Below are 26,689 nucleotides of genomic sequence, written 5' to 3' on the forward strand. Positions count from 1 at the left end.
AAAAGCCAAACAGTTCCCCCCAATTTCATGTGTTTTTCCCAAAGTAAAAAACACAAGTGATTAATATTCCTCCTGAAGCCACTATCTTGGTCACCTTTGGACCAATTCATCAATCCATCACATTTTTAAAAGGAGCATGAACTCATATGCTACTTTATTTGGACAGAAAACAACATGTTTTCCTATTATCTCCCTACTTCAGGTTTGCACAGATTTTTGGTTTTGTTTTTATTCTGGTGTATTGTTGTGTTTATCAGACATACGACACCTCAAAACCCTCCCAGGAAAATTTCTTCATATCACAACAAAATAACAACCATAAAAATCAATAGGATCACTTTATGATCTCTCAAGTCCATTTCTCTGAGATTCAAAGCTGTCTTGACATAATGTCCCATGGGCCAAGTCAATGCAAATCTAATAAAAACAACAAAACTACATTAACCTCTGATGTCTGGTTTCAATTAATACCAAATTGAAGAATAACTGGAAACACTGTCCTCACAAGCTCCCCATCTCCTATCACAAGCGGCATCTCTCTAGCTGCTGGGACACACCTCACCAGTCACAGGCCACCAGACGAGGTGGCAACCCCCAGCCACAAACGCAGGCAGGGTGCAGCAGGGTGAGCACTTCAAACGCCAATCCAGCAATCACCCCCATTCCAGTGGCTCCCCTCCCCCAGATCCTGGGAAAATACCCCGATTTAGGATATTCACCCTCTGAGCCAGAGCCGAGCAAGCAGTGAAGCTGGACCCCTCTGTACGCACTCCATCCTGCTGTGTGCATCACAGAGGGGTGGCTTCTGCACATACTGCATGACAGGTGGCAGAACAGGGAATGGGGGAGGTGGGGAGCAGAAACCAGGGTCAGTGCTGCGGCTGGCAGGGACTCTAGGTGGCCCAAGGCTGCCCAAACTCACAAGGTCCTCACCGCTTCTTGGGAGCCCGACCAGTCGGGCAGGCCAAGCTCCATCCCGTGGGGCACAGAAAGGTGCAGACCAGAGACCTCAGTCCTCTTCTGTTTCATTTCTGTGGCATCCCATCCCCTGGTGCTGAGGAACCTTTCACAGACTAGAGCCTCTTTCCTGTTCTGCTGCCACAAGGGAAGCACCTGGGTCCTTGGGGAGCAGAGGCTGAGGGTGGTGACGGGAGCACTCGCAGGGGGCAGGTCACGGCCCAGGGTGTCCCTGGGGCCCACGTGACGCTGTAGGTCCCTGATGCGCCACATCACAGTCACAAACGCGTTCTTCTATAGAGCCGTTGTTATCACAAGTAGGGGGAGAAAATGCCAGTTTAACAGCCAAGAGTAAATTCTTTTTTTTTTTTTTTTTATTGGTGTTCAATTTACTAACATACAGAATAACACCCAGTGCCCGTCACCCATTCACTCCCACCCCCCGCCCTCCTCCCCTTCTACCACCCCTAGTTCGTTTCCCAGAGTTAGCAGTCTTTACGTTCTGTCTCCCTTTCTGATATTTCCCACACATTTCTTCTCCCTTCCCTTATATTCCCTTTCACTATTATTTATATTCCCCAAATGAATGAGAACATATAATGTTTGTCCTTCTCCGACTGACTTACTTCACTCAGCATAATACCCTCCAGTTCCATCCACGTTGAAGCAAATGGTGGGTATTTGTCCATTTCTAATAGCTGAGTAATATTCCATGTGATTCATCATATCAGCAAGAGAAAAACCAAGAACCATATGATCCTCTCATTGGATGCAGAGAAAGCATTTGACAAAATACAGCATCCATTCCTGATCAAAACTCTTCAGAGTGTAGGGATAGAGGGAACATTCCTCGACATCTTAAAAGCCATCTACGAAAAGCCCACAGCAAGTATCATTCTCAGTGGGGAAGCACTGGGAGCCTTTCTCCTAAGATCAGGAACAAGACAGGGATGTCCACTCTCACCACTGTATTCAAGATAGTACTGGAAGTCCTAGCCTCAGCAATCAGACAACAAAAAGACATTAAAGGCATTCAAATTGGCAAAGAAGAAGTCAAACTCTCCCTCTTCGCCGATGACATGATACTCTACATAGAAAACCCAAAAGTCTCCACCCCAAGATTGCTAGAACTCATACAGCAATTCGGTAGCGTGGCAGGATACAAAATCAATGCCCAGAAATCAGTGGCATTTCTATACACTAACAATGAGACTGAAGAAAGAGAAATTAAGGAGTCAATCCCATTTACAATTGCACCCAAAAGCATAAGATACCTAGGAATAAACCTAACCAAAGATGTAAAGGATCTATACCCTCAAAACTATAGAACACTTCTGAAAGAAATTGAGGAAGACACAAAGAGATGGAAAAATATTCCATGCTCATGGATTGGCAGAATTAATATTGTGAAAATGTCAATGTTACCCAGGGCAATTTACACGTTTAATGCAATCCCTATCAAAATACCATGGACTTTCTTCAGAGAGTTAGAACAAATTATTTTAAGATTTGTGTGGAATCACAAAAGACCCCGAATAGCCAGGGGAATTTTAAAAAAGAAAACCATATCTGGGGGCATCACAATGCCAGATTTCAGGTTGTACTACAAAGCTGTGGTCATCAAGACAGTGTGGTACTGGCACAAAGCCAAGAGTAAATTCTTATGGAAAAATTCGTGTTTAGCAAAACACCTCAATGTATTTTAATGGAGAAAATGATCTCTAAGTCGTGGCCTGACGTGGCCGGCAGGAGGCAGGTGGTGGAAGGCCCGGTGCCTGTACTGATGGGATGTGCAGGGACCCTGGGTGCACCTAGGACTGCAGAACTGGGGCATGAAGCACACCTTGCAGGCCGTTCCCATCCGGGCATACCTGCCATACAGCCAGATGCCTGGGGAAGGATGTGCTTGGAGCCCAGGAGAGGAGGGCATGAGAGAGGCACAGCACATGAGGCTGAGCTGCAGGACAGGGAGTCTGCACAGCGGCCCTCACTCCAAAAGCAGTGCCAACGGGACCTGGAGGAATCTGGAGCCCAACCTGGGGAGAGTGCTGACCACTGTCCTCACAGGACCAGGCGCCCGGGCTGACCTGGCTTCTTCGTGTCTCGGACGCGTGGACCTCGGGGCCACCCTCAGTAGGCCCACCTGGGGGCTCGGCCCATGCATATTTGCTCAAGGACAGGGGGCATCGCGCAGAAAACACAGGCCACCCAGGACCATGCCCACACTGCCCCATCGGGGGAAACCCCACACCCTCCACTCTGGCCAGTTTGCAGAGGCTAGAATGAGGGTCTAGGAGGCACTCAGGAGGACGCACACCTGGAGACAGCACATGATGCCATGGCACCCGTGAATCCCGGTATCTTCCGTGACAGGGGCTCGGTTGATAATTGCTGGAATAAATTAAATCCTTCCCCAAAATTCACAGGACCGCATCATGAATCTCCTGAGGCTAACTGGCTGGTGGCCTTGGGAGCGTCGCTGCAACACCGTTCCAGGCTTCACCGGAGACCCGCTATCATCCCTGCAGCTCCCACAACTGGTTCTATGGCTGCCATGGCATGGACCGGACAGCTCCAGTGTGGACCGAGGCTGCCCTGGGGGCAGGGACAGATGGGCACAGAGCAAACACGGTGTGACAAAGAAGAGCATGGAGCAGCAGCAAGAGGCAGCAGGGAACAGAGGCAGGTATGAAGGAAAGGGGAGGCCAAGTGGGACATGAGTGACCACCGGGAGGCCCAAGCCAGGCGCTGATGGTTGCGATGCATGGTGTGGCCCACAGTGGACATGCTCCAGGTCCTGGGGCCCCGGGCCCACAGGATCCAAGGGACATTGCTCCTCTCAGGAGCGCTCAGTGCGGAGGAACAGACACACAGTCACCCTCAGGAGAAAGGCCATGAACTCCTCCCAAGTTAAAATAAGAGCAATAAGGTCCTCGCTAAAGTAGGTACCTGTAAATTAGGGACCTGTTCACAGCTGTGGGAACAAAGCCCTGCCCTCCCCCCGCCCCCCCCCCCCCCCCCGCTCCAGGGACAGAGTGGGGAGGGACGAGGAGGGGAGGGGGGCATGCACGTGGTTCTCACCACACCTGCTTCCCCCACTCCGGGTGCCTGGGCCCACCTGGCCACGGGCGGGCACCTAGGACCCGGCCCACTGCTGGGCTGCACAGCAGCCTGCACATGGTTGTACCCCACCCCCTGGCACCCTGAGCCCCGCAGCACCTCACCACCACCCCAAACCCTGGCCCGGCCCCTGGGGAGCACCTGCAGTGCCCAGTGCTCCCGTATAGTGGCCACCCCAAAGCACTGGTGGAGGGGAGGCCCGACAGCACAGACACAGGAGGTGGTGGCATGGAGCCAAATGCTGCAGGCCACCGAGCGCAAGGACGCCACCCAGTGCGGTGTCCCTGCCGCTGGCACCAGCCTGTTCCAGGGCTCACGGAGCCAGTGTACTTGGGACAGGACACCGTGCAACCTGCAGGCCCAACGGAAGCTCGGAAGCTCTGGAGTACAGACACACTGCTCAAACTTCAGAGGTCAGATGGTCCCCACCACCTGCCTGCCCCCCACGTCCATGAGTCTACAGGCCGCCTCTACTTGAGGTGGGGGTAACTACCCATCTTGACCTCAGAGCCCTCCCAGCTGCCAGGCCCTCCGTTGTCACAGCCACCAGCCCCACAGAACTCCCCCGATGTGCACACATGAGGACAGCACCCCGAACCCCGAGGGCATCTGCACCCAGGTTCCAGCTCCCCCAGCTCTTCGTTCCATTCTCCATATGGAGCTTGGCCTAACCAGGGCCCTGAGCGGGACCAGAGGGGCCACCCGTCTATGGCAGGGAGAAGCACATTGGCAAGGCCACAGAGGAGTGCCCACTACAGGTAAACCTGAGGGCAGCAGAGGTGAGCGCAGGAAGCGCAGGACACTCGAGATGGCCCGGAGTCCCAGGGGCCGGCAAGGGACATGCGCAGGGTGTCCAGGCAACCCCAGGCACACCACATTTGCTCCCCGAGGCCCTGCCCGCACCAGGCTGCGGACCAGAGGCCAGGTAGCCAAGGCCGTGTCCCAAACCACAGAAATTCAGACCTGTGGCTTCTGATCAGGCCTTCCTACCCCAGCTTCCTGTCGCAGAGGACCCCCATGTGTGCTGGGGCAGCGCCAGGCACATGTGGGCAAGCTCACTCCCCTCTGCCTCAGGGATAACCGGGCCACAGGTGGGCCTCACGCTACCGCTGGAGATCCGTCTTATTAATCCCATCCTACCGCTGGGGATGCAAGGCACCGACCAGCTTGTCCCTTTTAAGGCTCCTCACGACCTTCAAATAAGTCATCACCGGCTTCAAGTCAGGCTTCACTGCCTGGTAGGAGAGGGAGTGGGCAGGGATGCTAACTGATGGGCACGCCTTATCAGCCAGTTCCAGTTGGATCAATGCAGTCATTAGGACTCATTATTCTCATTCATGCTCTCCCTCCACCCACACATGTCTGCTAATGAATGACCAGCCACTCAAGATCATTTAGGACCATTTTACCTATGGTTCTTGTATCAGATTATGCAAATAAATCAATAACGGCCTGGTTGCCTTTGCAATTCATCAAAATCCATTCTCAAAACCTGCATATCTCAGTACGTTATAATGATATCATCGATTCAGTTGTTTGTTTTTCCTGCCTTTATGGTGGCATAATACCCACAACGTAAAATGCTCCACCTTAACCACTTCCATGTGTCCAGTTCACAGGTATTAAACAATTCACACTGCTGGGCAACCATCACCACCATCCATGCCCGTAACACCTCTCAGCCTCTTACACTGAAACGCTACACCTGTTAAATACTGACCTCCCATTCTTCCCCCAACCCAACCCCTAGGGATACCATCCTACTTCCCGTCTTTATGGTCTCAACTTCTCCGGGTACCTCACAGAAGCGAAATCACACAGAATCGGTCTTCTCGTGACTGGCTGAGTTCATGAGCATAACGTCAAGGTTTATCCATGTGGCAGCAAGCATCAAGATTTGCTTCCTTTTTAAGACCAAAAAATACTCTTGTATGGATATACCATATTTGGCTCATCCGCTCATCCATCACTGGACACTAGGGTTATGTATATATATATAATATACATTATAGCTGTTATGAATAATGCTGCTGCAAAATGCTGCTGCATTTTAGCTGTTATGAATAATGCTGCTGCAAACGAAGGTATACCGATACCTCTTCAACACCCTGCTTTCCATTCTCTAGAGTACAAACCTAGAAGTGAAACAGCTGGTCATTGTAGGTTTAACTTTTTGAGCAATGTCCACTATTTCACAAGGCAGCTGCACCAAAGGTGGGACGTTCCCATTGACAATGCACGTTCTTGCCAGTACTGCTGTTTTCTCTTTTGTTGAGAGTGGCCACCCTAATGGGTATGACGTGGTACCTCAGTGCAGTTTTGATTTGCATTTCCTGATAATTAGTGGTGTTGAGTAGACTTGCATGTGCTTTTTTGGCCATTCGTATATCTTCTTTGTAGAAATGTGTACTCAAGTCCTTTACCCACTTTTGAATTGGGTTGTTGTTGTTGTTGAGTTGTAGAGGTTCTCTGTATATTCTAGGTATTAACCCCTCATCGCCTAGGGTTTTCAAATATTTTCTCCCATTCTGTAGGTTACCTTTTTACCCTGTGGACAGTGTCCTTTAATGCACAATTTTTGAAAATTTTCACGAAGCATAATTTGTCTATTTTTTCTTTTGTCACCTATGCCTTTGATTATTTATTTATTATTAAATCTACTTATGTAGATTTTTGTTTATTTCCAAGAGTTTCATTGTTTTAGGCCTTACATTTAGGTCTTAGATCCATCTGGAATTAATTTTTGTATGTGGGGTTAAGCAAAGGTCCTAACTTCATTCTTTTTCATCTGGATATTTAGTTTTCAGATTTCACCTGTTGAAAAGACTGTCCTTTCTCCCACTGAATGCTCCTTGTGCCTTGTCAAAAATCATTTGACCATACATATGAGGGTTTATTTTGGGGCTCCCTATTCTGTTCCACTGGTCTATATTATATATCTATCGTTATGCTGATACTACAACTGTTTTGATTACCACAAACTTTTGAAATCAGGAAGTAGGAGTCTTCCAGTTTTAGTCCTTTTTCAGGATTGTTTAGCTATACAGAATACCTTGAAATGTCATTTGAATTTTAGGTCAAATTTTTCTATTTCTGCAAAAAACGTCATTGGGATTTTGATAGGAATCATATTGAGTCTATAGATCACTTTGGGTAATTGGCATTTTAACAATATTGTCTCCAATTCATGAACATGAGATATATTTTCATTTATTTATATCTCCTATTTTAATGTCTTTCAGCAATGTTTTATAGTTTTCATTGTACAAGTCTTCACCTCTTTGGTTAATTCCTAAGTATGTTATTCTTTTTGATGCTACTGTAAATGGAATTGGTTTTTAAATTTTCCTTTTCAGGGATGCCTGGGTGGCTCAGCAGTTGAGTGTTCTGCTTCGGCTCAGGTCGTGATCCCGAGGTCCTGGGATCGAGTCTCACATCGGGCTCCCTGCAGAGAGCCTACTTCTCCCTCTGCCTGTGTCTCTGTCTCTCTCTGTGTCTCTCATGAGTAAATAAATAATTTTAAAAATTAAAAAAATAAATTTTCCTTTTCAGATTATTCATTGCTTATGTGAGAAATGAAACTGTTTTTTGTATGCTTTTGTATCCTGCTACTTTGCTGAATTCATTTATTAGATCTAACACTTTCTTTAAGAGAGTCTTTAGATCATACAGATTTATATATGGATGCCTTTTATTTCTCTTTCTTAATTGCTCTGACCAGATTTCTAGTGCTATGCCAGATAAAAGTGATGAAAGTAGGCACCTGATCTTAAAGGAAAAGCTTCCAGCCTTTCACCATCGAGTATTATGTTTGCTGTGGATTTTTCTATATGGCTTTCATTATGTGGAGGTAGATGACTCTTGAACAACATGGGGGTTAGGGGCACCAACTCCCCACACAGTTGAAAAATGAGTAAAACTACTAATTCCCCAAAAGCTTTACTAATTTCCTACTTTTGACCAGAAGCCTCACTGATAACACAATCATTTGACACATATTTTATATGCTATACACTTTATTCTCACATAAAGTAAAAGAAAGTGTTACTGAGAATAATCATAAGGAGGAAAAAATACACCTACAGTATGAAACTGTATTTGTCCAAAATATCTGCATATAAGTGGAGCAAGGCAGCTCACATCTATGCTGTTCAAGAGTCAACCAAATTTTGTTGACTGTTTTTATCATGAAATGTTTTTGAATTTTGCCAAATGCTTTTTCTGCATCAAGTGAGATGACCATGTGACGTTTCTCTCCCTTCATTCTGTTCATGTGGTGGAATAATACACCGATTGAGCTTCCCATGTTGAACCACCCTTGCATTCCAGGAATAAATCCCTGTGAATGTGGTGGAATAATACACTGAGCTTCCCATGTTGAACCACCCTTGCATTCCAGGAATAAATCCCTGTGAATGCTGTAGAATTCAGTTTGCCAGCATTTTTGCATCAAGGTTCCTAAGGAAGACTGGTTTATAGCTTTCTTTCCTAGTATCTTTTGCTCTGGTATTAGGACTACAATGACCTTGCAGAATAAGTTAGAAGTATTCCCTCCTCTTCGATTTTTTTGGAGAAGTTTGAGAGAACTGACATTAGTGCTTGTAGACTTCACCACTGAAGCTGTCAGGTCTGAGGCTTTTCTTTATTGGGAGATTTTTACTACTGGCTCAACCTCCTTTCTACTTAAAAGTCTAATCAGATTTACTATTTCTTTGAGATTTAGTCTTTGTAGGTTTTGTGTTTGTAGGAATCTGTCCATTTCATCTAGATTATCCAACATCTTGGCATATAATTATTCATAGAATCATCTTGATCCTTTTCATTTCTGTAGAATCAGCCATTTTCATTTCTGATTTTGGTAATTTGGTCTTCCCTCTTCTTAGTCCATCTGGCTAAAGGTTTGTCAATTTTGTTCATCTTCTTAAAGAATAAACTTGATTTCATTGATTGTCTCTATTGTTACACTCACCTCTGCCCTAATATTTATTATTTCCTTCTTTCTGCTAGCTTTTAGTGTACACTTTTACTGGTTCCCTAGTTATAAAGTTAGGTTGTTGATATCCTTTTTTTTATGATAGTCACAGAGAGAGAGAGAGAGAGAGAGAGAGAGAGGCAGAGACATAGGCAGAGGGAGAAGCAGGCTCCATGCACCGGGAGCCCGACGTGGGATTCGATCCCGGGTCTCCAGGATTGCGCCCTGGGCCAAAGGCAGGCGCTAAACTGCTGCGCCACCCAGGGATCCCTATCCTTCTTTTTTAATGTAACAATTTGTACCTATAAATTTCCCCCTTAGCACTACTTTCACTGTGTCCCATAAGTTTTGGTAAGTTGTGGTTTTGTTTTCATTCTCTAAGTATTTTCTAATTTCCTTTGTGATTTCCTCTTTGAACCATTGGTTGTTTAAAAGTATATGGTTTAATTTCCACGATATTGTGAATTTTCCACTGTGATTGGCTCCATCCTGTTGTGGCTGGAGGAGATACTTTATATAATACCTATCTTTTAAAATTGATTGAGACCTAACTGGTCTAACGTATGGTCTGGAAAATGTCCCATACACACTTGAGAAGAGGATGTGTGTACCTGTTGGGTGGAGGGTTCTATAAAATGTCTGTTAGATCTGGTTAGTTTATAGTGTATTGAAGTCCTCTGTTTCCTTATTCATTTTCTTTCTGCTTTTTTCTATCTATTACTGTGAGTGGGGTATTGAAGTCTAACAACTACTGTTCCACTTTCTCCCTTCAACTCTGTCAGCTTTTGCTTTGTAGATTTTGATGGTCTGTCGTTAGGTGCATGTTTATACTTGTTGTATCTTATTGCTTTATTGAAACTTTTCTTAACATACAATGTTCTTCCTTGTCTCTTGTAAACTTTTTATTTAAAGCCTAATTTTCCTGAAATAAACATAGGCACCCTTGCTCTCCTTTGATTACTGCTTGCGTTGAAACTAATTTTGCACCCTTTCTCTTTCAACCCATTTGTGTCTTTGGATTCAAGTGAGTCTCTTGTAGATATCATACGGATGGATCATGTGTTTTTATCCATTCTGCCATTCTCTGTCTTTTGACTGGAGAGTTTAATACATTTATATTTAAAGTAATGGCTGAAAAGGAGGTATTTCTTTCTGTGATTATACTATTTGTCTTATGTGACCTATAGCTCTTTGTCCCTCACGTCTTGCATTCCTGTCATTTAGTTGATTTTTTTTTGTAGTGAAATGCTTAAATTTCTTAATTTCCTTTTGTGTATATTCTAGAACTATCTTCTTTGTGATACCATGGGGATTACATTTAGGATCCTAGAATTATAGCATTCTAAGTTGAACTTATAATATGTTAACTTTTAATATTATATAAAAACTCCACTCCTAAATAGGGGTGGTGGAAGGGGGTGAGGGCGGGGGGTGGGGGTGAATGGGTGACGGGCACTGAGGAGGGCACTTGAAGGGATGAGCACTGGGTGTTATTCTGTATGTTGGTAAATTGAACACCAATAAAAAATAAATTTAAAAAAAAACTCCACTCCTTTATAGCTCTATTTCCAACCCTCTCAGCTGCTGTCACAAAATTATATCTTTATATATTATATGCCAAAAAAATATTTTTAAATGCATTCATTGTGTAAATTATGTAGAGAATAAGATTCAGAGTTAAAAACCAAAGTTATAGTAATACCAATTATTACTTTTTACTGGTATTAGCTTTTATACTGGTAATTGGAGTTTTTCCATTAAATGTATTAGTCTCTTAAACTATGTAGAAAATGGGCAGCCCTGGTGGCTCAGCGGTTTAGTGCCACCTTCAGCCCAGGGCCTGATTCTGGAAACCAGGGATCAAGTCCTACGTCAGGCTCCCTGCATGGAGCCTGCTTCTCCTTCTGCCTGTGTCTCTGCCTCTCTCTCTCTGCATCTCCCATGAATAAAATAAATAAAATCTTTAAAAAATAAAAATAAAATAATAAAATAGACTATGTAGAAAACAAACCACTGTTAAAATACTAGCTTTTATACTGCTCATGTGTTACCTTTTCTGAGATCTTTATTTCTCCATACAGCTTAGAGTTATTGTCTAGTGTCTGCTGTCTGCGTGCATTTCACCTTGTAGGATTACTTTTAGCATATCTTGAAGGGCAGGTATATTCGTCATGAACCCCCTCTGCCTTTATTTACCTGGGAAAGTCCCCTCCTTCTGAAGGAAAGTTTTGCAGGATACAGAATTCTGGATTTTAGGGGGCAAGGTGGTGGAGGACTCCCCTCACTTCTGAAGGAAAGTTTTGCAGGATATAGAATTCTGGATTTTAGGGGGTAAGATGGTGGAGGACTACGGGTCCTCAACTCACCTGGCCCCACCAACTTACCTAGCTAACTTTCAAACCATCCTGAACACCTATGAATTCAACCTGAGATTTAAACAGAGGACAGCTGGAAAGCTACAGAGAGAAGGGTTTCCACTTCTAACAAGTTTCTTCCTTTTTGACTTTCATATTTCTACAATTACAGGTCTTAGATATATTTTCCACTTCTAGATTCCCTTAAAAATACTCACCTTAACTTGGGGAGACATCCAAGATACGTTTTTTTTGTTTTGTTTTGTGTTGTTTGTTTTCTCTGCCTCATTTTGTTCTACAATGGTGGAAGTTAATACATTCTAAAACATGACCAGCATGCACCCAGAATCAAGTGGTATACCATGCTGGTTCATTCTGTGAGATTATATTCTCTCTTCATTCCCATTCTGCCCCTCTCTTTTATCTCATTTATGTTTTGGTGGTCACTGTTGGGGCTTTCTACAAGTATTTCTGGTTTATATAAATTTGGGAATAAGCATCTTCTAACATACACATCATAATATACTCAGAACCAAGAGGATCCTCCTCTAGGGCCCCTCAAGGTAGATTACATTCTCCCTCCACTACAACTTCATCACCACTACCATCTTCCAGTACCCCCACTTTTTTTTCCTTTTCTCCTCTTTCTTCCTCTTTACTTTTGCTTTTTGCTCTTTTCTTTTTTTTTTTTCTACTTCTCTTTGGGATTCTTGGCCTTATATTTTTTTACTACTTTGTTTTAAAATTTGTTTTTCACTTTAGTGGTCCTTTTGTTTTTATTTCATTCTGATCTTTGTTTTCAATTTCTGGTCTTTGACCTCGCCAGAATCATCTAGGGTGAAATTTACTTAGGTCATGGTTGATATTTATGACTCAGCCTGCTCATACAGCCACTCTGCACTGAGCAAAATGACTAGAAGGAAGAACTTACCACAAAAGAAGGAATCAGAAACAGTACTCTCTGCCACAGAGTTACAGAATTTGGATTACAATTCAATGTCAGAAAGCCAATTCAGAAGCACAGTTAAAAAGCTACTGGTGGCTCTGGAAAAAAGCATAAAGGATTCAAGAGACTTCATGACTGCAGAATTTAGATCTAATCAGGCAGAAATTAAAAATCAATTAAATGAGATGCAATCCAAACTGGAGGTCCTAATGACGAGGGTTAATGAGGTGGAAGAAAGAGTGAGCGACATAGAACACAAGTTGACGGCAAGGAAGGAAGGTGAGGAAAAAGGAGAAAAACAATTAAAAGACCATGAAGAAAAGTTAAGGGAAATAAATGACAGCCTCAGAAGGAAAAATCTACGTTTAATTGGAGTTCCAGGGGGCGCTAAAAGGGACAGAGGACCAGAAAGTGTATTTGAACAAATCATGCCTGAGAACTTCCCTAACTTGGGGATGGAAATAGGCATTCAGATCCAGGAGATAGAGAGGTACCCCCCCAATCAATAAAAACCATTCAACGCCTCAATATTCAATGGATGAAACTTGCGAATTGCAAAGATATAGAGAAAATACTGAAAGCAGCAAGAGACAAGAAATCCCTAACTTATATGGGGAGAAATATTAGCTTAACAGCAGACCTCTCTACAGACACCTGGCAGTCCAGAAAGGGCTGGCAGGATATATTCAGGTCCTAAATGAGAATAACATGCAGCCAAGAATATTCTATACAGCAAAACTCTCATTCAGAATAGATGGAGAGATAAAGAGCTTCCAGGATAGGCAGAAACTGAAAGAATATGTGACCACCAAACCAGCTCTGCAAGAAATATTAAGGGGGACCCTGTAAAAGAAAGAGGAAACCCAAAGAAATAATCTACAAAAACAGGGACTGAATAGGTATCATGATGACACTAAATTCATATTTTTCAATAGTTACTCTGAATGTGAATGGGCTAAATGATCCCATCAAAAGACACAAGGTTTCAGACTGGATTAAAAAACAAGACCTATCTATTTGCTGTCTACAAGAGACTCATTTGAGACCTAAGGACACTTCCAGCCTGAAAATGAAAGGTTGGAGAACAATTTACCATTCAAATGGTCCTCAAAAGAAAGCTGGGGTAGCCATCCTCATATCAGATAAATTAAAATTTATCCCAAAGACTGTAGTAAGAGAAGAAGAGGGACACTATATCATACATAAAAGGTCTATCCAACAAGAAGACCTAACAATCATAAATCATAAATATTTAAATCATAAATATTTATGCCCCTAATGTGGGAGCTGCCAAGTGTATCAATCAATTAATAACCAAAGTAAAGACATACTTAGATAATAATACACTAATAGTAAGAGACTTCAATACGGTACTTTCTGCAAATGACAGATGTTCTAAGTACAACATCTCCAAAGAAACAAGAGCTTTAAATGATAACACTGGAACAGATGGATTTCACAGATATTTACAGAACTTTGCATCCAAATGCAACTGAATACACATTCTTCTCAAGTGCATGTGGAACTTTCTCCAGAACAGAGCACATACTGGGTCACAAATCAGGTCTCAACTGATACCAAAAGACTGGGGTTGTCCCCTGCATATTTTCAGACCACAATGCTTTGAAACTAGGACTCAATCACAAGAAGAAATTTGGAAGAAACTCAAACACATGGAAGTTAAAGAGCATCCTGCTAAAAGATAAATGGGTCCACCAGGAAATTAGATGAGAATTAAAAAGATTCATGGAAACTAATGAAAATTAAGGTACAACCATTCAAAACCTTTGGGATACAGCAAAGCAGTCCTAAGAGGGAAATAAATCGCAATACAAACATCCCTCAAAAAAAATTGGGAAAAACTCAAATACACAAGCTAACCTCACACCTAAAGGAACTGGAGAAAGAACAGCAAATAAAACCTACACCAAGTAGAAGAAGAGAGTTAATAAAGATTTGAGCAGAACTCAATGAAATAGAGACCAGAAGAACTGTAGAACAGATCAACGAAACCAGGAGTCGGTTATTTGAAAGAATAAGATAGATAAACTATTAGCAAGCCTTATTAAACAGAAAAAACTCAAATTAATAAAATCAGGAATGAAAAAGGAGAGATCACAACCAATACCAAGGAAATACAAACAACTTTAAAAACGTATTATGAGCAGGTATATGCCAATAAATCAGGCAATCTAGAAAAAGTGGATGCATTTCGGTAAACCACAAACTACCAAAACTGGAACAGGAAGAAATAGAAAACCTCAACAGGCCGATAACCAGGCAGGAAATTGAAGCAGTCATCAAAAACCTTCCAAGACACAAGAGTCCAGGGCCAGATGGCTTCCCAGGGGAATTCTATCAAACGTTTAAAGAAGAAACAATACCTAATCTGCTAAAGCTGTTCCGAAAGATAGAAAGAGATGGAGTACTTCCAGACTCGTTCTATGAGGCCAGCATCACCTTAATTCCAAAACCAATGACCCCACCAAAAAGGAGAATCACAGACCAATATCCCTGATGAACACAGATGCAAAAATTCTCAACAAGATACTAGCCAATAGGATCCAACAGTACATTAAGAAGATTATTCACCATAACCAAGTGGGATTTATCCCCGGGATGCAAAGCTGTTCAACACTCATAATGCAATCAAAGTGATAGATCATATCAACAAGAGAAAAAAACAAGAACCAGATGATCCTCTCAATAGATGCAGAGATAGCATTTGACAAAATACAGTATCCATTCCTGATCAAAATTCTTCAGAGTGTAGGGATAGAGGGAACATTCCTCAGCATCTTAAAAGCCATCTATGAAAAGCCCACAGCAAATATCACTCCCAATGGGGAAACACTGAGAGTCTTTCCCCTAAGATCAGGAACATGACAAGGATGTCCACTCTCACCACTGCTATTCAACATAGTATTAGAAGTCCTAGCCTCAGCAATCAGACAACAAAAAGACATTAAAGGCATTCAAATTGGCAAAGAAGAAGTCAAACTCTCCCTCTGCAGATGACATGATACTGTACATAGGAAACCCAATATACTCCACCCCAAGATTGCTAGAACTTATACAGCCATTCAGCAGTGTGGCAGGATACAAAATCAATACAATACAGTGGCGTTTCTATACACTAACAATGAGACTGAAGAAAGAGAAATTAAGGAGTCAATCCCATTTACAATTGCACCCAAAAGCATAAGATACCTAGGAATGAACCTAACCAAAGAGGTAAAGGATCTATACCCTAAAAACTACAGGAAAGTTCTGAAAGACATTGAGGAAGACACAAAGAGATGGAAAAATATTCCATGTTCATGGATTGGCAGAATTAATATTGTGAAAATGTCAATGCTACCCAAGGCAATTTACATGTTCAATGCAATCCCTATCAAAATACCATGGACTTTCTTCAGAGAGTTGGAACAAATCATGTTAAGATTTGTGTGGAATCAGAAAAGACCCAAATAGCCTAAGGAATATTGAAAAAGAAAACCATATCTGGGGGCATCACAATGCCAGATTTCAGGTTATACTACAAAGCTGTGGTCATCAAGACAGTGTGGTACTGGCACAAAAACAGACACATAGATTAATGGAACAGAACAGAGAACCTAGGAATGGGCCCTCAATTCTATGGCCAACTAATATTCGACAAAGCAGGAAAGACTATCCACTGGAAAAAGGACAGTCTCTTCAATAAATGGTGCTGGGAAAATTGGACAGCCACATGCAGAAGAATGAAACTAGACCACTCTCTTACACCATACACAAAGATAAACTCAAAATGGATGAAAGATCTAAATGTGAGACAAGAATCCATCAAAATCCTAGAGGAGAACACAGCCAACACCCTCCTTGAACTTGGCCACAGCAACTTCTTGTAAGATACATCTATGAAGGCAAAGGAAACAAAAGCATAAATAAACTATTGGGACTTAAGAGAATAAGCTTCTGCACAACAAAATAAACAGTCAACAAAACTCAAAGACAACCTACAGAATGGGAGAAGATATTTGCAAATGACCTATCAGATAAAGGGCTAGTATCCAAGATCTATAAATAACTTATTAACATCAACAGCAAAGAAACAGACAATCCAGTCATGAAATGGACAAAAGACATGAAAAGAAATTTCACCAAAGACACACACATGGCCAACAAGCACATGAGAAAATGCTCAGCATCACTTGCCATCAGGGAAATACCAATCAAAACCACAAGGAGATACCACCTCACACCAATGAGAATGGTCAAAATTAACAAGACAGGAAACAATAAATGTCAGAGAGGATGTGGAGAAAGGGGATCCCTCTTGCACTGTTGGTGGGAATGTGAACTGTGCAGCCACTCTGGAAAATTGTGTGGAGGTTCCTCAAAGAGTTAAAAATAGAGCTACCCTATGACCCAGCAATTGCACTGCTGGGGATTTACCCCAAAGATACAGATGCAGTGAAAGACCAAGACACCTTCACCCCCAATGTTTCTAGCAGCAATGTCCACAATAGCCACACTGTGGAAGGAGCCTCGGTGTCCATCGACAGATGAATGGATAAAGATGTGGTCTCTGTATACAATGGAATATTACTCGGCCATTAGAAACGATGAATATCCACCATTTGCTTCAACATGGATAGAACCTGGAGGGTATGATGCTGAGTGAAGTAAGTCAATCGGAGGAGGAAAAACATTACATGGTTTCATTCATACGGGGAATATAAAAAATAGTGAAAGGGATTAAAGAGGAAAGGAGAGAAAATGAGTAGGAAATATCGGTGAGGGTGACAGAACATGAGAGACTCCTAGCTCTGGGAAACGAACAAGGGGTGGTGGAAAGGGAGGTGAGTGGGGGGTTGGGGTGACTGGGTGACGGGCACTGAGGGAGGCACTTGATGGGATGAGCAATGGGTGTTATGCTATATGTTGGCAAATCGAACTCCAATAAAAAATATATATACAGAAAAAAAGAATATAGAACTCTGGTAGACAGCTGTTTTCAGTCAGGATGTTGAATAAATGGGCCCACAGTCTTCTGGCCTCTAGAGTTTCTGAGGAGAAATTTGCTGACAGGCTTATTGACAATCCCTTATATGCAACAGTTTGCTTCTTTTTTTGCTGCTTTCAAGATTCACTTTTTGTGTTGTTTCACTGTTAGATGATAATGGGTCTTAGTGTGGATTTCTTGGAGTTCATCTTACTTAGGAGTTTATTGACCTTGTACATTTATATTTATGTATTTCATCAAATTTAGGGATTTTTAAGCCATTATTTCTTCAGATATTCTCTCTGCCCTTCTGTCTTCTACTGGTATTCTCACAGTGGTCTCCCTAGATTCTTACAAGTCCCTTAGGCTTGTTCACTCTTCCTCAAATGTTTTTCCTGCTGTTCCTCAGATTCAGTAATTATCATTGTCCTGCCTTCACAATCACTGTTTCTTTCTTCTGGCTGTTCAGATCAGCCTTTGAATTCCTATAGTAAAATGCTCACTGCAGTTACTGTGCTTTTCAGCTCCATAATTTCTTTTTATGTTTTCTATCTCTTTTTGAAAGTTCCATTTTGTTCACACATCATTTTCCTTTTTTCCACATCTTCCTTTAAGTTCTTTAAGCATCTTCCATTAAGACAGTTGCTTTAAATCCTTTATCTAATAGATCTACCATTAGACCTTTTTCAGGGAATTTCTGCTAAGTTATCTTTTTTCCTTTGAAATGGCCATACTCTCCTGTTTCTTTGTATGTCTTGTGATTTTGTTGTTGCCATCATTGTTGTTGTTGAACACTGGGCATCTGAATCTAATAATGTGGTAATTATTGAAATCATGTTCTCCTTCCCCAAGACTCACTGGACTTTGTTACTTTTTTGTTATAGTTTTTGGGTTTTTTATTGTTGTGGGCTATCTCTGTGCCAAGGATCAGCCAAAGGTATAATATATTTTCCCCATATATGTCTTGTTTTCTAATGTTCTAGCCCTTAATGTCTGTCTCTCAAAAGGTGAAAAGTGACAGGTGAAGGGAGTAAAAGTGGGGCACTGGCCCTTTAAAACCCGTGTAAGTCACAAGCTGGAGGGGGAGGGACTTGGAACAGAGGGAGGTGCAAGAGTGGCCACCCCCTCCTTATCTGCAGAATTGTGATCAGAAGCAGAATCAGTCATTAGAACACATACACTCAGTATTTGAAAGCATTTTTACCCACCCCGGCTTGCACAAGCCACGTGCAAATGTTTCCAGAATGCGTTCACAGCTGCCTGCCAGGGACTGAGGGTGGGAGACAGGTAGCTGCTCCTGCACTAAACTGAAATTTAGCTGAAACTGACCAAAATTAACCCCAATTTACTGTCCAAGGCTTCCCCTGGAAGTCCAAGCCTTCAGTAGACTCCAGAGTTACCAGTGCAGCTGTTGTCCAGGTACGAGGCATCTACCTGGTGCTTCCTGCTCTGTCATCTTCCCAGAACCCTTCTGCCTGCTTTTTGTAAAACTATCTCCTCAACTGAGCTTGGACTTCTCCAAGGATTCTCAGACTTACTACTGAATAGCCCTAGACAATATTTGCATGTAATTAGAGATTATGTGATTTAGTGTTTTGTGGATAGATATTAGCGATCCCCAGTCTTGTAATAACTGTAATCTCCCCTTACTTGGCCTAAACTACCACTCCCTCGGCATTATGGGGGCCAACAGAGAACAACAACGGGCCTGAACTTCCCAGGCACGGGTGTCTTCGCAATGACACTTTGCAAGTAGGGCTGTTAGAAAATTAGTTGGAATTTTCACATCTTGTAATTGCAGATATAATTATAGTACAAGGTCCTTCCTGAGATAATAAGTAATTATCCTTCACAAGAGAACTAAAATACGATCTTCAGGTGACTGCCTGCCATTAGTGCCATTTTCTACGATACACCTTACTATCTCATGGCCAAATTCAGGTTGGCTGAAAAACCATGCAAAACAAAAGATAAAATTCCTTTCCAAGGCTTCATGCACAGTGGATTGATGGCCTGGCCTCCAGTCTGAGAGCCCAGCCAGCAGTGCGGTTGGTTGTGTCTCAGGCTGTACATGGGGTAGAGCATGCCAGAGTTCCCATTCTTCCTCCTGTAAGTTTCAGGTGATTGAGCAAGAGTATAATTCAGAGCACCGGTTGTTTATTCACCTCCAAATTCCTTTCCCATCTGACTACCTCTACAGTTATTGCAAAGAGGCAGAAAACCAGATGCTCCTCTTGCAACCCAATTACCTTGTTGTAGTCTCCATCCCATCAGCTTCCCAGGAGGGTATCATGACGGATGCCTTTTTCATTTCAACCCTCCAAGTGTATTCAGCATGTGCAGCACTAGCGCCAAGGTGCCATCTGAAGCAGAAAGATAATTACAGGTGGAAAGAGGGAACTTACCCCTTCCACCCCACATCTCTGCCAGCCAGGCGGACGTGCACACATGTGGACGCTCTGTTATACAGAAGACTACATGCATCATGCGATCATGCATGGGCCACTGGAGAGATGAAACACGTGATATGTCCAAATTCCAGTTTTAAAAGTGTGGAAGGGGAAGTGTTCCTTTCATCAAATTACAGTATGCCACCCACTAGTATCTTCTCTTGATGGCTGCAGATTCTGGGTTAATTTCAGGGTTTGCAGTAATTGAAGAAAAGAAAGAAATGGGGAGTCCTTCACCAAACAAGAAATAGGCAAACTTGAGGGTTTTCTCAAGACCCAGCATTTAAGTGGATTATCCATGGTTCTCCCCTCTGGGTCCCAGCATGGGGCCTTCAGGTCTTCACCAGCCAGACATGAAGTATGTGTTAGGACACAGGTGGCCGCTGCCTTTTCCTGGTGCCACGTCACAGCTTGTGACTTGAAAGAAAAGCCAGGCTTCCCCACTCCCATGTTTTCAAGGCCCACACAACCTCATATCCAGTGTCAAAGGATGCCGGGGAGATTCCAGGGCTGGCCTTGCAGCCTCATCTGCAACTTCTCTTTCCTTCCAAAACACATGACTCTGTGTGTATCTACTTTAAAATTCTCAGAGATTAGCTCCCAACACCACAGGATGGATGTGGCAACCTTGTCAGGCCATTAATTCTGCTTCCAAGGGAACTTCACTGATTTTGCCTCCTCTTGTCACTTTAAGAATGGTTGCACAGACTTTCAAAAAAATAAAAAATAAAAGAGATGCTTTTGGACCAAAACTAAGTGAGTATTTTTTTCCCCACTCAAGTGGAAAGCTGAGTTTTTCTGGGTGTAGGACAGGAAGGCAAGGAGCTAGTGAGAAAAGGTGACCATCTGAGGTCAGAGACCCAAAGGCAGCTGGGAGAGAAGCAAGAAGGTAAGCTGACATCCCAAAATAGACCAGGGGCTAAATCTCAGCGCAAGAGCTAGAGCTGGTGTTAGTTCCCTGGGGTGCAATGACAAAGTCCCAGGCAGTAGGGCTCAGAACAGGAGAAATTTATTTCTCCCAGTCCTGGAGGTTGAAGTCCCAGCCAAGGTGTCAGCAGGGCTGCTTTCTGGAGAGGCTGCTCTGCTTGGTGCAGAGTAAGCTGTTTCTACCTGTATCCTCATATCGTTATCCCTCTGTGTCTGTCTCTGCATCCAAATGGCCCCTTTCCAGAAGGACATCAGTCATATTTGGATCAGGGTCTGCCTTACTGACCTCATCTTAACTGACTGTATTTGCAATGACCCTATTTCCAGATAAGGTCACATTCTGAGGTACTGGGAGTGAAGATTTCAAAATGTAAAATTTGGAGGGAGACACACTATAGCCCCTAATAGCGTATCACCCAGAAAAACTGAAGAGCAGTCAAAGTTGTTTATTAGACACATCTGTCCTTTTACACCAGTCCTGATTTCAAGCATCTCCATCAAATATGTGGGGTCACCAAGATTCCTGCTACTCTGTCCCTGACATGTTTGCCATGATCCAGAATGTTCTACATGCACCCTACCCGAGGCAGACAAGACAGGCATTCTGCCCCTTTCTGGGAAGGCTGTTCAGAGGTTTTGGTAAAGCCTCTCCCATGAAGACATCGTGGTGCCTTCACAGTGTGCACAGAGGAGGCAAAGCAGGGCAGAACCCACATCCAGGCCCATAACAGGAACAGGCCTGCCCAGCAATGGTGCTCAAAGGGCCTCCCAAGCAAACCAGGGGAAGCAGCCTTTTGTGCTAACAAAACAAATTACACAAAAACACCTGTTAGGGAATTTCCTTTTTCATACCAGTTTTTTAAAAAAGTAATTCCAGCATGACAGCCCGACAGCAGCATGACCAAGAAGAGCCCCCTCCTGCCTGGTTGTGCACGAGGACGGACGGCAACACGCAGACAGACTGGGCTCTCCCGGGCAGCAGTTCTGAGAACCTGTGGCCACAGCAAGCTCCTATGAGGCTCAAACTCCTGAGAGAGAGAGAGAGTTTATTCACCACAACACATTCACCTACGGGTGGCCTGGAGTGACAGCAGTGGGCGATGGGAACAGGTCAGGAACCACAGAATTGAGACATCTTTTGGATCCTCCCAGTTCTGAAATTCTGATTCTAGGACAATGAACTTCGGAAAAAATCAACAATAATTGAAAGGGAGCAAATTGAAAGGTATTTGCCTTACCTCTTAGGTTAACATAACAATTCAACTAATCAACGTAAGACCATTTAAAATGCAGGTAAGAGTCACCAAGTTCACTGTGACTTCACATTTGTGAGTACTCCTGCACACGCCCGAGAAGTATGGACGAGACACATGGGAAAACAAGAACAAAACCCGGAGGGACGGGGGAGAGCCCACAGTGACCTACGTCTAATTGATCATGTCAGTCCTCTAGACCTTCCAGAATGACAGGTGCCACTGGGACAATAAGAAGAGTCAATTTTACAAAAATCACTTAATCCGAGTGTACTATCACCCCCACCAAAGATTTTTTTTTTTAAGATTTTATTTATTCATGAGAGACACAGAGAGAGAGGCAGAGACACAGGCAGAGAGAGAGGCAGAAAGAGAGAAGCAGGCTCCATCCAGGGAGCCCAACATGGGACTCAATCCCAGGTCTCCAGGATCACGCCTGGGCCGAAGGCAGGCGCCAAACCGCTGAGCCACCCAGGCGTCCCCCAGCCAAAGATTTTTTTTTAATAAATTAAGTTTTTATTGGTGTTCAATTTACCAACATACAGAATAACACCCAGTGCTCATCCCGTCAAGTGTCCCCCTCAGTGCCCGTCACCCACTCACCCCCACCCCCCGCCCTCCTCCCCTTCCACCACCCCTAGTTCGTTTCCCAGAGTTAGGAGTCTCTATGTTCTGTCTCCCTTTCTGATATTTCCCACACATTTCTTCTCCCTTCCCCTATATTCCCTTTCACTATTATTTATATTCCCCAAATGAATGAGAACATATACTGTTTGTCCTTCTCCGATTGACTTACTTCACTCAGCATAATACCCTCCAGTTCCATCCACGTTGAAGCAAATCCCACCAAAGATTTTAAACGTCAGTGTTACTCACTATAAATGCGATGTCCCAACACTGGGGCTGGGAGAGTCATAGATATCTAATAGCACAATGAAAAATAAAACGGGAGTTTCTACAAAGCAGGTCAAGATGAGTCACCAAAGGAGAACTTGGGACAAGCAATGCTGTGAGCCAAAAGCACACACAGGAGCCACCACTAGAGGTACTTTATCCCATCAGAGCGATGATACCCAACAGCAGGCCCGAGGACAGAACACAATCCATAATCTTCGGTCTCCCAAGGAAGAGTCCCTCCTGCACCTGCTGATGCTGCTGCCACTGTCCCTGGGCAGCAGACAGGCCTGAGGTTTTGGATGAAGACATGTCCAGATCCCCCCAGGAGGCCCTGCTCCAGGCATCTGTTGGCTGTATTCCCTACACAGAGTTTCTGCCGCAGGACATCCAACATCCCACTGCTGCCCTGACCACCTAGTGGGACCTGTCCCTGTTCAAGCGGCAAGGCACTATGTTGTGGCCCTGCATTCTCTGCCCAGAAGGGCGCCATGAGGCCTCTCTCTGGGGGTGCGCCTGTCCCACGTCCCTCCGGCAGAGCAGACACTGGGAGCTGAGCAGATGTGGCTGCAGTTTGCATGGCCTGGAGTAAAACCTCCAAATCTTTCACTGGGTTGCAAACCAGCATTCTGGGCTTGACTCCGACGGGCTGAGGTCTCCTTACTGAGAGCACCTGAAAAGCTTGCAGCTCCAGGACAGGCCTCTAGGGAATGCTTCTCGCCACCCGCCTGCCTACCTGAGACTCAATGTGCTGCGGGCTTGCCTCCAAAATTGGCAGGCAGCAAACAACTTTCAAGAGTTTTTCTAATGAACAGTATTTTACCTACACAATTCTCCCTGCTGCAAAGCAGGATTTAGCTAGTTCTACAGCATCTGCTATTCTCTGCATGAGCTTTTCTTACCTCAACCAAATCTGTATTCCTTTCCATCTTAAAAAGGTAGACCACATCCCTGGTTTTTGTTTCCGTTACAGGTTTGTCTCTGTCGCCTGCTATCAGACACCCTGGACAGCAAAGCTTCAGAAAGGCACAGACGGGACTTTAGGCAAAGGGATTTTGCTCAACTTTGCAGACACTGTTACAGACACAGAATGGACAAAGTACACAGTGCACAAGTCCTTGCCCTCAGGTAACACTCTGCCACTTGCCCCAGAAAGCACATAAGTGCACACCCTCAGCCCTCCCCATCAGCCCCCCAGAGCTCTCAGACTTGGGACGAGCTCAACCTTCTGGGTCCTGGGCCCAGAGTAAGACCAAAGATCCCCAAGAGCCCAGGCACAGCACCCACCATGACCCTGACCTGGGAGCCAGTGCTCATGGTTCAACAAAACCTTGATCCTAAAATATCACATTGCTGAGAGGAACGGAGAACAAATTCACAATGCATTTATTAAGAAACAAGCCTTCAAGAGCATGAAAGCAAGATGTCTCCCACAACATCCACAAACTAGCGGCCATGAGGACGTGTATGCATGCTCCCTAGAGCTCTTCCTTGCCTGAGAAGTCGGAACAGGAAAGAAACATGCGTAGACAGAATGACAAAGGCACCAACACGCTGAGATTTTATTCTTTCAGTTACAGTGACATCTGGTGGTCTTCTACACCAGATGGAAATACTCCCAGGCTGAAACCAAAACACATCCTTACAGTATCTTTGGGATTGAAAGCAAAATACCATCAGAGGCATCATAAAATATTAATAAAATAATGAAAAAATTAATAAGAATATGTTTATACATATTTTTAATTTTAATAAACGAAAGGAATAAAGCACAATTTTCCTCTTCCTAGGCCACACCATGTTAAGGTAGCTTGGATTAGAGTAGCTCCCTCCATAGTGGAACGCTTCAAATAGAATTTTAAAAAGCAGCAGCAATCAGTCCCTGAGGGCAGGAGCCCACAGGCCTCCCCTCTGTGAAAACCATTCAGCAGCATCTTTTTTTTTTTTTTAAGATTTTACTTATTTATTCATGAGAGACACAGAGAGAGAGGCAGAGGGAGAAGCAGCCTCCATGCAGGGAGCCTGATGTGAGACTCGATCCCGGGTCTCCAGGATCACGCCCTGGGCTAAAAGGCGGCACTAAACCACTGAGCCACCCGGGCTACCCTGTTCATCAACATCTTACAGGAAGCTCTTCTCTTTTTGAGTGAAATTGGGAGGAAGTGGATATTTATTACTTATTTCTGCAAAATGATACTTATTACTATATATGTCAAAATTAAATAAAATGGGTAATTCGGTGGCCTCAAAAAAAGTCTAAGTGATAAGAAAAGGTAACTGCATAATATAAATGTTTCCCCTATGTTTGCTGAACTACACTTGAACATATAACCAGGTCTTTGCAGTTTGACTATGGTGATAATATAAAAGATGGAGGAAGAAGGGGAGTCAGATTAAAATTTCAGATTTTGATCAAAGGTGAGAAGTGTTTTTTGTGTTTTGTTTAAGATTTTAAGTCATCTCTATACCCAATGTGGGGCTCAAACTCACAACCCCGGGATCAAGCATCTCCCGCTCCACCCACTGAGCTGGGCAGGTGTCCCAAAAGTCCAATATGTTTACATAAAATACGGCTGGCATAAACACTGGACTTCCTCAGTAATATGTACATCTGTTTGTATATTCCTATAGATACGAAAGACAGTTTGGAATTCTAACAATGTTATTTTAGAAGATACAGAGGTAATCTCCATATTCACCACCCATTCTAGCAATCACTTTACCCTCTAAGTAAAAAAGAAAAAAGCATCAAAAGGTAATCATCCTATCTCCCTCACCATGCAGTCTTAATTATCACAGCACTCAGAAGTTACACATCCTTACTCAGAATTCCCATCTTACAGTGAATGGGTGGCATCTCCACAAGTGGATGAACATCCTAGGTTTACTCTCTGGCCCCAGGGGACTATTTCCATTCTCCAGGCCTCCTGCAGGGGTAGCACCTGACTCAAACTCTCCTTCCCACCCGCCGGGCCTCATCTCAGTGCCCACCCTCTGCACTCACATACACTGGCCTGTGCTCAGGCCAACACCTGATCTCTGGACAGTGTGCAGAGCTTGCTTCCCTCAAGAAGCAGTGGCCCACCGGCTGGCTACTGTGCTGCCCAGGGCCACATCCTCTGTCCACAGTCAGGACTGAGATGTCTGGCCTGGTCCCTCAGCAGCTCTGGCTGGATGGCGATGTCAGGGTCACCACACAGACCAAGAGGGTACCTGACACCTGGAAGGCATTTGAGAATGAGCAAAACTACAAATGACAAAACCAAAGACTCGGATCTTGCCTCATTGCCTCACTAACGCGACTGAGAATCACTCCACTTAGTGCTGGCATGACGACTCCTCTTGGCTCATGCAACTCCCAAGACAACGAAATGGCAGGAAATGAAGGAAAGGGTATGTGTAAGCAACCAGCTTCTCCTCCAAACCCCTACCCCCCAGATTCATTCTGCAAGCAACAATCCTTTCGAGTTAACAAAACCTGTGGTGGCCCTGAAAATACCTCTCTGGCCCTGAAGAGGTGAGGGCTCACCCAGGCCTGCTGCATGGTGAAAGGGACTCTTGAAAATGGGAGATCTTCAGGACTGGCCGGGCAAAATCCATAGCTGGAAACCAGCCACTCTGCCCATGATTAGGGATTCCTGGGCCTGGTGAGGCACGTGAGGTAAGTGCAGAAACATGCACAGATCATACACTCCACCTCTTCCTGACCCAGGGCCGCTGACCCAGGCTGGGGGCTCATGCACCTATGACTCGAACCCAAGCTCTGCCTCCAGCCAGGCCTGGCACCTTTGCACTGCTGTGGCTTCTGAAGAAATGACCAGGGCCACAC

General features: G+C 44.0%; 1 protein-coding gene across 4 annotated transcripts in view; it reads right to left on the bottom strand.

The window, feature by feature from the left end:
• Window positions 1–26,689, bottom strand: part of PTPRN2 (protein tyrosine phosphatase receptor type N2) — a 725,828-nt gene that overhangs the window by 559,944 nt on the left and 139,195 nt on the right. The window contains exons 2-3 of one of the 4 annotated variants that reach the window (XM_035699967.2): window positions 21,566–21,741; window positions 19,586–19,699 (exon numbers count right to left, since the gene is read on the bottom strand). The exons of the other annotated variants lie outside the window; for them this stretch is intronic. Coding sequence (XP_035555860.1) covers window positions 19,586–19,607 — 22 coding nt within the window. The 5' untranslated portion in view covers window positions 19,608–19,699; window positions 21,566–21,741. The remainder of the gene's footprint in view (window positions 1–19,585; window positions 19,700–21,565; window positions 21,742–26,689) is intronic. 4 annotated transcript variants of the gene reach the window in all.

The sequence above is a fragment of the Canis lupus genome, chromosome 16, assembly GCF_003254725.2.
Source record: "Canis lupus dingo isolate Sandy chromosome 16, ASM325472v2, whole genome shotgun sequence".
Lineage (NCBI taxonomy): Eukaryota > Metazoa > Chordata > Mammalia > Carnivora > Canidae > Canis > Canis lupus.